The sequence below is a fragment of the Brachionichthys hirsutus genome, chromosome 5 (genome assembly GCF_040956055.1).
Source record: "Brachionichthys hirsutus isolate HB-005 chromosome 5, CSIRO-AGI_Bhir_v1, whole genome shotgun sequence".
Lineage (NCBI taxonomy): Eukaryota > Metazoa > Chordata > Actinopteri > Lophiiformes > Brachionichthyidae > Brachionichthys > Brachionichthys hirsutus.
The window spans coordinates 14,249,331-14,265,316 of NC_090901.1; the positions used below are offsets into that span (position 1 = coordinate 14,249,331).

At 45.4% G+C, this 15,986-nt stretch overlaps 1 protein-coding gene across 1 annotated transcript; it reads right to left on the reverse strand.

The window, feature by feature from the left end:
* Window positions 1-208: 208 nt before the first annotated feature.
* On the reverse strand, window positions 209-3,417 carry siah1 (siah E3 ubiquitin protein ligase 1). The gene is made up of 5 exons (XM_068739744.1): window positions 3,332-3,417; window positions 2,004-2,060; window positions 1,368-1,549; window positions 852-1,148; window positions 209-580 (listed from the first exon to the last, which is right to left on the reverse strand). The coding sequence occupies exons 2-5, from the start codon at window positions 2,011-2,013 to the stop codon at window positions 209-211; spliced, it is 861 nt and encodes a 286-aa protein (XP_068595845.1). The 5' UTR covers window positions 2,014-2,060; window positions 3,332-3,417.
* Window positions 3,418-15,986: the final 12,569 nt, after the last annotated feature.

Here is a 15,986-nt window from a genome sequence, read left to right on the forward strand (position 1 = left end):
AAGTCCGTTACCGTCACTACACAATGGTGTCCTCGTGTTTCTTCATCAGCCCTGCGTCCATTCACCCCCACCCTCCGGGCTGCCTGATCAGACAGTTCAGTTGCACGCCACTAGGAGTGGGGCGGCGCTGCGAGGTCATGATTCACCCGACCCCCCTAAAACGCCCCCTGATAAGTTAACTCTTCAATCCGCTCCATGTTTTTATCTCCTAGCACATGGAGATGGTCACGTTGATGCCCAGGTTGCCATTCTCTGCAAACAGTTGTGCAATCGACGTGTCAAAAACCAGGCAGTCGCTGTTCATGATGGCGGTGGCGATGCCCTCGTGGATGGAGCGCGGCGTGGCCTCCCAGGTGAGGCGGCGCCGGTGCCCGTTAAGCTCCAACCTGTAGGCAAAGTTCTCGGCCTGCTTTCGGGTCCCGATGAGCTGCACGATGGCGAAGAACTGTTGGTGCCCGTCATACTTCTCCTGCTTCTCCAGAACCAGCATGAAGTGGAACCCGAAGCACGACTGCATCATCACCCAGTCCACGGCGCCGGGCAGGTTGATGTCGGTGGCCAGGAACACGATGTCCTCGCCCTGGAGGGGACAGACGGGGTCAGTCAAGAGACATCCTTAAACCCGTTAGAAGACGTTCATTTACAGGAGTTGGCTTTTACAATAACATCAATGAAAGGAACAGCGCCCCCTAACCCTACCCCCCCCCCCCCCCCCTCGTCGCCGTTTCACGGCTCTGTGGACGGAGACAAGTCCACTCGGGGCGCAGCGACACCAACAGCGGGTGAACGGTGTTTAAAATAGCGCCGCTAACACACAGCAGGCCGAACCGAGGAGCGTCCCGGCGCCCCACCTGCAGCGTGGTGATGGACTTGTGCTGGTGCATCAGGTGAGGCATGACGGCGTCCAGGGAGCCCTGCCACTTGCAGGAGGCGCCGGGGCACGGACACGAGTACGGCCGGAACTCGCACAGCTCTTCGTGCTCCGTCTTGTCGGTGTGAGGGAGCGTGACCTCGCACCCCGAGGACGCGTACTTGCAGGGGAAGAGGACCGAGTTGGCCACCTTCTCCATGGCCAGGTTCCTGATGGAGCCCAGGGGGCCCCGGCAGGTGGGGCAGCAGGTGAGCTTGGGCCGGCAGTTGGAGCATACCTGTCGAGGGAGCGATACACCAATGGTAGACATCACATGGATATTGTAAAGGAGCAAGGTCAACGGAAGGTCATCACTATGGCCTCACATTTGTTTTTCCAGCAGAGTAACACTGAAGTTTGTAACTAGAACATTTCTCTTTGGGTTCGGCGAAGTGAAGCCCACAAATACACACGAGGTCTACTCGTGATCGCCTTCTGAAACAACGACGGTACGTACCAGGTGTCCGGACTGGCACTGCAGAATCGGGGGCAGGACATAGTCGAAGCAGACGGGGCATTCGAACAAGCTGGCCAGGTCACTGTTGGAAGCCGTGGTGCCGGACAGTGTGGGGACGCGCTGGGAAGGGGGACACTTGGAGGTTCCTGTGGGCAGCGCGGTGGCGGTCTGGCGACTCATTTCTATGAGGAGGACACCAGAGACGCGAGTTAAAACCCACTGAGCCTCACATTCACACTCCAGTGGGCGACTGCAAGGTGCTGCAAAGCCCACTGGGAGCACTGGGACACTTGGACATGTGGATAGTCTGAGCTGGCATTTGAACCGCTGACCTATCGGTCACTGGACAAGACCGATGGCCGGCCACCATGAGCCTTAGGTTCTGTCCAAGGTTTCTGCCCGTTAAAGGGAAGTTTTTCCTTGCCTCCGTCTCCAAAGTGCTTTCTCTTGTGAGTCAAGTTGGGTTCCCATCTTTCCCTGCTACTCCTGTAAAGTGTCTCGACAGCCGCCCCCCCCCCCCATGATTGAGATAATAAACTACTCATATTATAGCATATTCTTCTAGACTGGGACAATCATCTGGAGACAGTGTTGAACAACGTCTGTGGATGCTCAGGATGAAACACTACTACCCACCTTCGTCCATAAGATTTCCAAAAAAGGATTTCTCCCTCCCTTGAAAAGCGGGGACCTCTGAGAAAATAAGGAAACAGACATTACCAGGTGAGAAACACCTGCCGAGGCGTCACCAATAGCAGACCTGAAAAAACACGGTTAAATATTCTCTGGAACAAACGTCTTCGTTGATCTGCTTGACGCGTGTCAGTTAACACAAGACACGCATGATACGGTTGCCATGCCAACGTCCAATGTTTTATACCAGGATCAGCACCGCCAGCAATCAGCTTTCAATGCATCCAAGCTGCTTGCGTCTCCAATGAATTCCTGCTCTGCTCTCCACCTCTGGCTAATTACAGCACGTAGAACATTTCACACAAGCTGACTGTGTATAAAACAGCAAACACAAATCGATGCCGGAAAGGCTCCCAGGATACAGAAAAACAGTAATAACGCACTGGACCTATATACAGCACGCTTCTATGAGAAACTCAAGACGTGCCGGCAAAGGGCTGGTAAATACTTTGAATGCCTGCAATGAATCTATTTACATTTTAAAATTCGTCCTTTATGAACCAGATTTTGTAGTCCTCTCCCAGAGTGCATTCGGAAGTACTCACGGCTCACGACGTGGTGCGTAATTGGTACTTATGAAACACAAAGAGAAGAACTCTGTACATCAGGTGGCGTCTCATGCAGTGTGGATGGAAAGCCCGTTTAACACACACGGTAGCTTCCACGTACCTGCTCGCTTCTTTCTGCCCACGTCACTGCGCTCCCAAAACACGCATTGATAGATGCATTACACAAGCAGATCAGAGCCATCTTGAGATCAATATTAACCAGAAACCGCCGTACTTCTTGGCCACGGCGGACGCTAGCGTTCTCGTTTCCTGCACCAGGTCATCCGGCTCGAACAGTTAAACCATGGCGAGGTTCAGCTGCCTCTGCCCAGCCTGCTAAAGGGGAAAACTGCCCGTCTGCTGCGGCCCTTGTTAGCAACAGGCCCCGTCTCGCCATAAAGCAGCGCCCCGTAACTCACTAGCTAGCTGCCGTTAGCTTAGCAAAGGAGTTTGCATTAACGAGCCAAGAAGGCAAAAGTCAACATTTTAATGCACCGTGAAACAAACGATAAACCTCGAACTGCAGACAAGAAGGCATTCTACGATGTCACCGACAACAAACGAGCAAGCGCTCCACGCACAGCTAGCAAACAAGCGAGAGTAGCACCGCGCTAAGGAGGGCAGCCAGCAGCTAGCAGCTAGCGCCTGCTAGCAGGGTGTTTATTCAGCCGCACGCTACACTCTGCGACGCCGCAGCTCCCTGTCTAAAGCACGCAGACCTACCTCGGACGGAATATCCGTGACTTCACGGCGAGTTAGCGGGTGAATGCCCGTCGAGGAGGACCAGAAGCGCCCGCTAGGCCGTCTTTTATCGGTTCGCTCGGACACATTCAGGCTGATCGAGTAGCGCGGAGGAGACGGTAGGCCTTAAGTACCAGCTGATCCGGAGCGCGCACAGTTGTTGAAGTTCGTGACGGGAGCGCGCTCTGCATGACTAGCATGAAAAAGCAGAATCATTTCAGATAAACACCCACAGCCGCTATTTTATTTTATTTTGTCCAAGTCTATATAATACATGTATGGACTCACCTGCTGCAGTAGTATATGGAGCTGCTCAATAACTTCTGTCTTATTGATCTCATTTTACAAGATGTCCTGTTCTCTCTGTTAACTGTTAAGATGCTGTTAATGAATTCAATTTTATTTATATTAATTCATTTATATTAAGTACTTTATTTCAATGAAATTATCAACAATTACCAAATTCTTTTTTTCTCAAATGATTCCATTATATATAGTATAACATATGCCTGATTCAGTCCAGCAACTCCATTATAAATGAAAACAAAGCTTTTTATATCCTGCACCATACATAGAAGTTACCAAACTAAAGTTTTCACTGAACAAAATAAAGACATTTATTAAAAGAGTGAAAATCACTGCAAATCTTTTACACTCACTAACAACTTGGGCTAAAAAAAAAAAAATTGCCTCAGGAGACAGAATGGATGGTGGCTGGATGCAGCAGGGTTAATAGCAGATATAAAAGCTTTGGAGGTGATGGCACCATGTGGGCCCGGTGCAGTGGGTGTTCTGTCACAGCCCTTGCTTGTTTATTACTTTAAAGGTCCCATATTCTACCCTTTTTCCACAAGTTAATGCAGTTCTCAAGCACTTATATCTGTGAAATATCTGAGCCAGTCTTTGGTCAAAATAACAAACAGATGCTGAAGGACAGCGTCCCTCATTTCTGTCTCAAACAGATGCTGCAGGACAGCGTCCCTCTTGTCTGTCTCAAACAGATGCTCCAGGACAGCATCCCTCTTGTCTGTCTCAAACAGATGCTGCAGGACAGCATCCCTCTTGTCTGTCTCAAACAGATGCTGCAGGACAGCGTCCGTCATTTCTGTCTCAAACACATGCTGCAGGACAGCGTCCCTCATTTCTGTCTCAAACAGATGCTGCAGGACAGCGTCCCTCATTTCTGTCTCAAACAGATGCTGCAGGACAGCGTCCCTCTTGTCTGTCTCAAACATATGCTGCAGGACAGCGTCCCTCATTTCTGTCTCAAACAGCTCCGTCAGAAACGCTCTAAACCAGGAAGCAAAAGTACGTTCATAGTGAGCACGCACGCTACCATGGTAAAGAGACGTGAGGGACGTTTTACACACACAATTTCTGCCAGAACATTACCACAAAAAATAAACTTTATCCACTCTGCTCTTCTTCTTCAACAGAGGGAGAGCTGGATGTGCGGAGCGCGATCAGGGGAAGTGTGTCTCTACACACACACACACACACACACACCGTGATGATGGCAATAATCTCAGGACGTAATAAAAAATATTTTGAATCATGAAAGCTTTATTTTAAACTTTCTCCCTCATCTTCTTCACATCAAACATCTTACAGATCTGAAGATGATTAGATGACGGAGCGTCTCACCCCGTATCTAAGGGAGAGCCCAGCCCCCCCACGGAGGAAGATTTCAGCCGCTTTTACCCCGACCTTGTTCTTTTGGTCTCTACCCAAAGCTCGTGACCACAGGTGAGGGAAAGAACGGAGATCGACCCGTAAATGGAGAGTTTCACCTTCCGGCTCAGCTTCCTCTTCATCATGACGGTGAAGAGAGCGCAGACAGACGTGTTGTGCACTTTTGCCCCGCCTGACGTCAGAAGGGGAGCGATTTCTTCCAGACGTGTTTCAGGAGGTGATTACAGACCAACCCAAACTACGAAGGATGGACTGGATGGTTTATTTTGCCGTTTTTGGGTTGATCAGGACCCGAAATCACCAGAATAGTGTAGAAACATGGGAAAAGTGAGTTTTTCATAATATGGAACCTTTAAACACACGAGAGAAAGACACTCTTTGTCGTAACATTTAGTGTGATGGAACAAAAACACTTGCAAGAGATGGCTTTCTGTGATTTGGCGCTATACAAATAATCTTTTTTTTTTGTAGCTTTTATTGCTGAAATGGGATTGAAACTGTCGGCGATTCACTCGTGCTCCTCAGAGGCTGCCGTGGCCTCAGTTGTCCACCGGATGTCACTATTAACAAAGCCTCAAGCCCTTCTCGGCACAATTGCTCTGAAAGCCTCAGTGCGTCACGCAGCTTCACTTGCCCATCACTCGGCTGCAGCGCAGGACGAGAAGTCCTAAAAGCCTCGCTGCAGATTCTCAGCGCCTGAAGAACATCCAGCTTCTTGAGATGAGTCTTCATGCTGCAGGAGATTGAGGGATGAAGAACAGCTGTGCCATAACCACCACTGGGACGCGTTTGTGAATTTGTGAAAGGCTTGATGTTTTAGTTGCTGTTGCTTTAGATCTGTGAAGACAGACAAACGTTTAGCTGCTTTGGATTGAGTCAATTTAATCAGGAAAACAAAAACACTCTGACACAGAGAAAATAAAAAAGAAGTCCAAAATTATTCATGTTATAAATATATGTGAGCAATCTCTCTCTCTTCCCTGTAGTCTTGTGCTCTCTCCCCCTCTGTCTCTGTCTGCAGGTCCTTCTGTCCGTGGTGCTGCAGAACCTGGACCTGTGGCCCTCAACACTGATGTCCCTATCACTAGCATTAGCATTGATAGCTTTATATAGCAGCTCTTTCGTCAGTATCCCCCCCCCCCCCTCTCTCTCTCCTCAACCGGTCCAGACAGATGGCCGTCCACCATGAGTCTAGTTTCTGTCCAAGGTTTCTGCCTGTTAAAGGGAAGTTTTTCCTTGCCTCCGTTGCCAAAGTTCTTGCTCTTGTGGATCAAGTTGGGTTCTGTATTTCCCTGCTCCTCCTGTAACGTGCCTTGAGATGACTTTCTGTTAACTTTCGGATCCATTGTTGTGGAACCCAACCACTCGAGAAGGGCTGGACTCTACATTTCTCTGGCGTTGCCCACGGTGAGAGGCGGCGGGCTCTGGTGCTTATAGCTCCACAGCTCAGCCGCCATGTGTTGAACGAGAGGGTCGCTTCCCTGCGCCTTCGGGTCAGGGACAGGTGTCTCACTGTTGTTTTGGCCTATGGGACCAACGGCAGTGCAGAGTACCCGGCCTTCTTGGAGTCTTTGGGAAGGGTACCGGACAGTGCTCCGACCGGAGACTCCTTTGTTCTTCTGGGGGGTTTCAACGCTCACCTGGGCACTTGGAGGGCGGGGGTGATTGGGATGAATGCCTCCCCAATCTGAACGCAAGTGGTGTTCTGTTGTTGAACTTCTGTGCCAGTCACAGTTTGTACATAATGCACACCTTGTTCGAGCCCAGGGAAGTCCGTAAGTGCACGTGACACCAGGACACCCGAGGCCGGAGGTCAGGATCAGAATCAGAATCAGAATCAGAAGGTGTTTATTGTCAGTGAGGATTCACAGACTAGGAATGTTTCTCGGTGAAGTTGTGCTACATGTAACAGTAATGACTAAATACAAAAAACATATAAGTACAGACACATCACAAAACAGCAGGAGCAGGAGTGGATACACAGATGTGTATTAGCAGCAGTAAAACTAGCATAATCACGCAGTGCAAATGGAACAGTGCAAGTTATCGTTTATAAAATGTCGTGTCATCAGACCTCCTTGAAATGAAAATAAATGTATTTTACCACAATGGATGAACTCCAAAATGAGTGTCAATCATATGTTGCCAGGGAACAGGCTGATGATTCAAAGACAACTAGCAGCTTTCATCTTGATCTGGTCTTTGCTGCCTGCAGTCAACAAAGCAAAGGCCGATGTAAACTGGAGACTTGGAAGGTTGGGAATCTTGAAGTGGGACGAAGCTCACATCTGGCTTGTAAGTGTAAAGCAACCATGTCTGTCACACACACACACACACACACACACACAGACATACACCCACACACACGATGAAGTGTATATCAGTGTCAGGAGACAGATTTCATGCAGTCACAGGGTCATCAACCTCGGTATTATATGACCGCCTCCAACATGGCTAAGTGGACGCACTGCCAATAAACGGGACTTGACGACACTGAAGAAGAAGAAGAAGTCCTGACCTGCTGCTGAGCACAGAGTTCATGATCCAATAAAAAAGTTCAATGATTCCCTCTATGCTGGTTTATCCATGCATGTTTACTATCCTTATTCTGGATGCTTGTAGAGCTGGAATGTCACAGAAAATCAATGACATAATTTCATTTATTCATTACTTTATAGTTACGTGACATTTTTTCAGTATTTTGTTTTTTTATATCAAGGGCAACAGAAGAACCTAATAAATGACTGCCGAGCAGCACAAAAGGAAAGTAACCAAAATCTGAAAACTCAACTCTATGCAGCACAAACAACAGACAGTACTGATGAAAGAAGACCTTCATCTTTAAAGGATGAATGAACATTCGGATTCAGATTCCTTTATTTTCTCGCGGTCCTATCTGTAGAGGACATTGAAGACATTTGGCTTATTGTTGGCTGGGCATCTGCTAATTGAGAGTTGAGTTGCCTTGGTGTACCAGAAAGTCTCCAAGATGTTCTTGATAAATTGACTATGGATCATAAAGTGCTTTGGGGGGCCGGGTGGTAGCCCAAATCGAGGACCTGAGCCATGAGGTCAGGGATCGATCCGTGGAGGAGCAGGCAGAACTGTATCAGCAGATCTCTGGACTTGCCACTGGCTTGCCAACAAGAATGAATTAAAAATACATTACATACGGAAAAAATGGCAACTTATACTTACAGTCATTAAATCAATTGATCAGCTCACCATCAGTTACTATCGGTTAGGATCCATTCCATCCGGAGTTGGCACGTTATCCCGTGGGTTTTCTTCAGCTTCTCTGCGGGTTCTCCGATCTACAAAAACATGCAGTGATTGATCGTTTCTCTCTTGACCTTATATAAAGGGTTACAGAAAAGAAATGAAATCGCTAATTTACAAATTAAGAGATAGTTAGTTAGATGCAAGGAAAATGTAAGGGTGTTTAACAAGTTAGCATTAGTGGACAAACAAAAATGATTACTATTACCTGCAGCCTCTCTAAGTAAGAACAAGACATGACCGGACCAGAGACTTTGTCCCATCCTCTGGGCTCTGTTCCATATTTAATGTTCATTGATGGTGAACTTTTTAAGGGCACAAACTGTGTCTGCTGGATTAAAACGAAAAGAAGCAGAAATCACATTTTTACATATAAAATCTGAAATACTATGATGGCTCTGTCCAAGTCAGAACTATTTAGGCATCCCAAAAGAGTTCAACATCTATGACATGTTTGTTTTTATCAGCCATGAACATAATGCTCTGTTCTTTTTATCCAGTAGCTTGTGATGAGCCCGCTCACTATGGTAGTTTAAGTGCGCCACTCGTCTGTTAGCCAGCGATGGATCTTATAATAATAATAATAATAATAACGCATTGATTTTATATAACGCTTTTCTAGATACTCAAAGACGCTTTACATTGAATGTGCATTATTCATGACAGGGGCGAGGCTGCCAATCAGAGCCATCAGTCCTCCTGACCCCCACCGACATTCACTCGCTCACTACATTCACACAGGCAACGTGGGTGAAGTGTCTTGCCTAAGGACACAACGACAGTGTACATGGGTATCATGTGCCCAAGCCGGGAATCGAACCTTATCGCTTATCATAGAAACAGGAGAGTTGAAACCTAGAACTCCCAACAGATGGTGAAGGTCAAGGGCTGAGAGCCCCCACATGGAAGCATCTTGCCGCTGCCTCAATCGGTCGGCTGAGGACCCGCTAGTCTCTGTCCGTGGCCGATGCAGCCACAACATGTGCCTCTCTCCACATAATGCCTACCTCTAATTTCTAATATATGGATTATTATGAAGAATAATATGCAGGAATACTTTTGTCTTTGCTAAATCTTAGCTATAATTAGTTAAAATAATAAAATAAAATTCAATTGATAACATAAAGTAACGATTATATGGAAACACTGATTTAAGGACTTGCCGTATGCTAATCGAGATTTTTGAAGCAATGCCTCCTAAATCAGGGTATAATTTGATGTACATTTAATCGCATGTATTTCCACACATATTTCCTCAGAAAATGGCAGAAGCAAAAATCCAATATATTTACCATGAGCGTCATAATGAATCAATTTTATTCCAGTTCAGTTCCCAATGAGACAAAGACAAAGGACAATACTTTGTAACCTTGATGAACCGAAAGAGGGTAGATTGTTTATTTGGAACCACCCCATTTTCTTACAGTAACAGCCAAAAAACTATATTTTTCCATTCTCCTCTTCCGGATAATGTAATGCTATAATGTGACGATGTACTTTAAATATTGTGATCAAGTGTGGAATCTCCATATTGAAAACCAGCAATGCTGTCCAGGCCTTCTCGAGTCACCATCTATATAAAAGTTCTATAAATAAATAAAAACGGCCCATTAAAGTAGACTGAGTTTTAAAAAAATATTATAAATCTTAATACAATTATTAATCATTTAAAACGGCAAACTTTGAACACTTAGCAGTCCCCCTCAGTCAATGGTGTCCGACACTCAGAGGCGTCCGTGCGGAAGCTCGCCCAGGACTTTAAATCCGCATGGAGCGCTAAGATCGCACTAGTAATAAATTGAATCAAAAAAAATGCCTAAAACCGAAAAACCGAAACGGTACGCAAGTGGACAGAACCGAACATGCAGACCCAAACCTGTTTAATACATTACGTGAACCGTTACACCCCTAGTTATCAGTGCATTAGTGGCGGTTTGTGATGTGAAACATGTGGTGAGACTTAGAGTCTTACAGGGTGACTCTGGAATTCTACTGCGGTGTCATGATGTCAGAATAACCTGTGCTCTAATGCCACTTAATGGGCCAGAGGGACTGTGTCTGTGTGTGTGTGTGTGTGTGAGACAGCGAGAAGGGAGCTATTGAGAGTTGCTGACTGGTGGACGCTTGTGGCAAAGGAGCATTAGTGAGTTGGGGTGAAGCATTAGTGAACAGAGGGAACTTAACAGTGGGATTTAAAGCGGTGGCTGATCTGTGGTCAGCTTCCATTAACATGGCTCAATGGGGTGAGATAAGTTATAAAGTTGGTTTGGGAGCGTGTCCGCGTGTGTGAGTGCGTGCGCGTGTGTGTGATCAGCGGATGGAGACATTAATGTAACAACAACGGTGGGGATAAAATGCATCACATTGAGGACGTCTATGATAACACGACCACAGGCATTGTTTTACGCCTCCCTGTGCATTTTGGTCGATTTAGCAACAACAACAAAAAACAAAGATCAATTTCTCTCGGGCAAAAAAAACAACACATTTCAAAATCAGTCAGAAAGTGATGCCATTAACGGCTGGAGTTTAGGGAGTCGTCGTCCATTAATGTGCGGACATAAGGGGGACGTCTCTGTCAGAAAGGTGGAGGGTTGAGTCGCCTTCACGAGGAGATTGGTTGAAATCATCAGGTCTGAAATGACGCCGAGCGGCGCTTTAACAGATTTGCTGATGCTGTGTGGGCCGGCGGCGGCAGGTAGGGGGTACACAAGCTTCTTCAGTTCCTCTTTGTCCTGTGAAGTAAAAGCACCTGTTAAATGTTCACCGACTCACTAGTCCAGGGGTGTCAAACTCATTTTCTCCAAGGGCCACATTAGCATTATGTTTGCCCCCAAAAGGCCCAATGTAATGTAACTAAATGTAATAATAATCTCTCCGCTGATCACTAGAATCATAAACTCCTCAATCACTTCTGGTTCTGTTCCACAGTCTCTCAAGTTGGCAGCTATTACCCCAATACTTAAAAAACCTGGTCTTGACCCTGAAAATCTATCAAATTTCCGGCCCATATCCAACCTCCCCTTCCTGTCTAAAATTCTAGAGCGTGTCATTGCTGCACAACTTCAGACTCACCTCAACTCCAACAGTCTGTTTGAACCATTCCAGTCCGGTTTCCGTCCAAACCACAGAACTGAAACAGCATTAATCAAAGTCACCAATGATCTCCTCCTCTCCTCCGACTCCGGCCATCTCAGCATCCTCATCCTTCTGGAACTCACCGCAGCATTTGACACCATCAGCCATTCCATCCTCCTATCCCGCCTCAAGACTACCCTCAACATCACCGGCTCCGCTCTGTCCTGGCTTCAGTCCTGCCTCACAAACCGACAACAGTTCATTCACATCAACCACTGCTCCTCCTCTACAGCCCCACTATTACAAGGTGTCCCCCAAGGTTCAGTGCTTGGTCCTCTCCTCTTCATCCTCTACATCCTCCCACTTGGCAACATCATCCGTCGTCATTCTCTCCATTTCCACTGTTGTGCTGACGACATACAACTATACATTACCACTAACTCCATAGACTCCAAGGTCCATTCCACAGTCACCAACTGTTTAAATGACATCAAAAGTTGGATGAAATACAATTTTCTCAAAGTAAACAGTGACAAAACAGACATTATCCTCATTGGTTCAAAAAATATCACAAAATCCACCCAACAGTTTGGCCTCGATTTCGACAATACCACCCTGACTCCCTCCCCACTTATCCGCAACCTTGGCGTCATCCTCGATTCTACACTGTCATTTCATCATCATGTAAGACAAATAACCCGGACTGCATTCTTTCACCTCAAGAACATAGCTCGCCTCCGTCCATCACTCACCTTCTCTGCTGCCGAAACCCTGATCCATGCCTTCGTCACTTCCAGAATCGACTACTGCAATAGCATTCTCTATGGAATACCATCAACAACCCTACATAAACTGCAATACATTCAAAACTCTGCTGCTCGCCTCCTTACCCACACCCGCTCCCGTGAACACATCACCCCGGTCCTTAAAAACCTTCATTGGCTCCCGGTCCCCCAACGCATACAGTTCAAAGTCCTCCTCATCACTTTCAAAGCTCTCCATAATCTGGCCCCCCCCTACCTCACAGATCTGCTCCACCATCACACCCCATCTTGTTCCCTCCGCTCCGCAGACGCCAACCTCCTCTCCCTCCCCTGTAGGACCAAGCTCCGAACCTGGGGTGATAGAGCCTTCTCCATTGCTGCACCCACACTTTGGAACACGTTGCCACAACTGCTACGAGCATGCCCGGATCTAAATTCATTTAAAAAAGATCTTAAAACATATCTGTTTGACATTGCTTTTACTTTATAATTGCACTGTTGGAATTTTTATTGACTGCTTAAACCGTGTTCACTTTTAATGTATTATTTTACTGTTTGAATTTTATTGATTCTATATCCGTGTTCACATTTTTATTGTTTGTATTTTTTGTTTTATTTTATTGTTTTTACTATGTACACTGTAAAGCGTCTTTGAGTTCTAAGAAAAGCGCTATACAAATAAAATGTATTATTATTATTATTATTAAGGTCATTTAATGTAAAATAAATGTAACTACTCCTTAACATGCTGTTAAATAACTATTTTTTATTTAACTCTTTAGCTGCCACAGTAATTACAATAAAATATTCAGTTTTGATATCACTTTTGGAAAAGGTTGTAACTTAAAAATGTATTTAAATTAAAAAATCACAAGTATGAACCAAAGTTTGTGATGGGAATAAATTAACACATCTAATAATTTGGAAAAGTTCCATTCAAATGTAATCATCACGCAGGAACAAAGATAATCGATACAGTCAAAGCAAAACCAAAAAACCACCACCTTGTCTTGTCATGGACATGCAGAAACAAAAAAACCAACCGAAGTGGGCAAGATAAAGAACATTCCACGGGAAAGACGGCACTTTCAGGATCAGCACTGGACAGCTCCATCTGGATTTTCCCATTTACTTATAATGGAGGCTTAAAAAAACCCCTCATCTTTTATAATCTTCATTCAATTCGCTCACCAAACATCCCAGTCATAAAGGGGTCTGATATGAACCATCATGAAACATGTATTCTGGTTCTGATCCAGAATGAGGTCAGGAATAAATATGAAATGATAACATTGAAACCATTTATGGATTCAAAAATCAGTTAAAAATACATCAACTCTGATTCAGTTTGACTTTTCATGGTTTGTGTGTAAAGACACCAAGAACAATCTAGAACCTTCTGGCGCTGATCCAGATCACCATGACCACCAGGAATGTTTAAACACATGACCAGGTTATAATTGTTTTTGTCCCTCTGCGGTAGCTTTATGTTATCTCAAACATTTTTGCATTAGTGTAGACTTTCTCCAGCAATAGTAAATCCTTTTCTATTTGTTTTTCCAACAATTTGCGTCGTGTATTTTATTAGTTCCTCTTGGAGCATGTGTTTCCTCTTTTCCATGCCCCAGATAATATTCTTTACTATGACTATGCAACCACCAAATGAAAGATTAAAGTCTCTTCTTTCATCAGGAAAACAGTGTGTTGCTACCATTTTCCGTTCTGGAGTTACTGGCTGTTGAAGTGAGGCAGAATTCAATGTCAGAGTTTGCAGAGAATGCTTTGGTTTAGATGGCATTGAAAGAGTGCAGTGGTGGTGCAGTGGGTGGCGCTGTTGCAGCACAGCCAGAAGGTTCTGGGTTTGAGTCCTTTCTTTTTAACAATGTGATATTTCTGTCCGTGATAACGGCACTTTTATACTACTTGATTATTTTGCAGTATTATCTCATTAATATGAACTATTTGGATGATTTTCTGTCTAAAATGTGAATTTCCGTGTCAGTTGTGTGAGACGTAGAGAGGAGGAGCGGTGAGATGCTGGCGTCTGCAGGCCAGTAAGTGTGTGTCGCCGTGTTTCAGCTGGATCCAGCATCAAAGGGACGCTGAGACATTTTGATCCTTATGAATCCTTATGAATACATACATTGACCCAGTGATCCAGGCCCAACGTGCACGCTCAGCGATTGTGCTTGCTTCGGACCCGAACCCCACACATTGGCTCCCGTGTGGGCGTGTTCTTTCAGTCCAACGCAACACAGCCAAACCTCGATAATGGATTTTACTGTGTGATCGAAGTGCCTGATAGGGTCAGGATTGGAAATAGCCTGAGGAGGATGAAAACATGAGAACCATCCAGGTGCAGGTGGAGATTAAAAACGCTACAAAGACGGATATGGTCAGAAGACAGGGGGCATTAAGCTATCTAGATGGTGAGGCAAGAGAAAGGGGAGCGAAAGCAAGAGATTAAAGAAAGAAAGGTGTGTGTGTGTGTGTGGGGGGGGGGGGGGGTATACTGTAGGTAGAGATCTTCAGTTGGGAGTCTGGTCCATTAAAGCCCAGGCTTTTACTGCCAGACACAACACAACCTGTAATGGAGTTGTCGCATATATGTCTATGCGTGCTTGTATTTTTCTGTGTGTTTTTGATAGAACAAACCTCAAGCACGAGGCCATTAGGTCCTAAATGGACCCGTCTGTCGTTCTGGCTCTTCAGACACTCAGATACAGAAATAATCCAATAGTCTACGTCTAAATATGTTTGTTTGGGCTGGAAGTACGAGGAACGCTGGTCAGATAAGAGAACATTGTTAGCTTGGGCTACATTGATGCTCCAGTGACATCACCAGGGGCAGTTTTGTTCGGTTGCTATGGACTAACCTTCAGGGTGCCGCAGATTACACGACAGATTATAGATTACAGACAGACAGACTGATTTACACGAAGAAGGCTGCAAATGAATGGTCTTTACCAGATTATTGGGGAAAAGTTCCAAAACCAGCTACTGATATTGTTCATAGAGATTCCTCCCCCAGTCCAAACACACAGACACAGACATTGTTTAAAAAGACAACAACAATAATAAAGAAATATCCTAATCCTAATCATATCTGGGCTATATTTACCGCCGCCGAGGCGGGGCTTATGTGATCGCCAACGTTTGTTTTTCCGTCCACCGTTAGCAAGATAACTCAAAAGGTTCCGGACGAATCTTGATGAAATGTTGGGAATGTTACCAGGAACAGATGATTAAATTTTGGTGACGATTCAGAAGAGATCCTGGATTCTGGATCACTTTGACATTTTCGGTACCATTGCAGTCAATGGAGCTTCAAAATTTGTTCCTCAATATCTCGGTTGATTAGTGACCAATGTTTATAGAATTTGACACAGTCATGTAGGACGGGGATCTGTATCTCACCAACGAATTTAATCTGGATCGGATCCAGATTAAAGGAAAAAAAGGAGGTCTGCGCTCTCTGAGTGCTTTTCTAGTTGGAGCTGTATTGATTTTTGGTACCAGTTTGAACCTTTTACCAGTCCTTACACATATAGCACCTGCGATAGTTAAACTGCGTTAACTTGTGGAGTCATCGGTTGATGATTTCATCTAATGATGTGACTGATTGGCTGGCTGTCATTACCTGGTGACGATAACTTGGGATATATTTAGGCAGGATTTGATCAATTCTTGACAAAATGGTTTGTTGTCGAGGGGGAATATGTTTCGCTCATTAAGTCAGCCGAAATGCATCAATTCACAGCCAGATAAATACCTGTTTATCAATCTAAAATGAGGCACAAAGAAGCCGAGCAACCACAAACAAC

Excerpts from the sequence above, each read along its gene's own strand:
- siah1 (XM_068739744.1), bottom strand. Across the intron at positions 1,149-1,367 it reads AGTGCCAGTCCGGACACCTG|GTATGCTCCAACTGCCGGCC; the intron begins GTACGTACCGTC and ends CTCCCTCGACAG. Across the intron at positions 581-851 it reads AGTCCATCACCACGCTGCAG|GGCGAGGACATCGTGTTCCT; the intron begins GTGGGGCGCCGG and ends TGTCCCCTCCAG.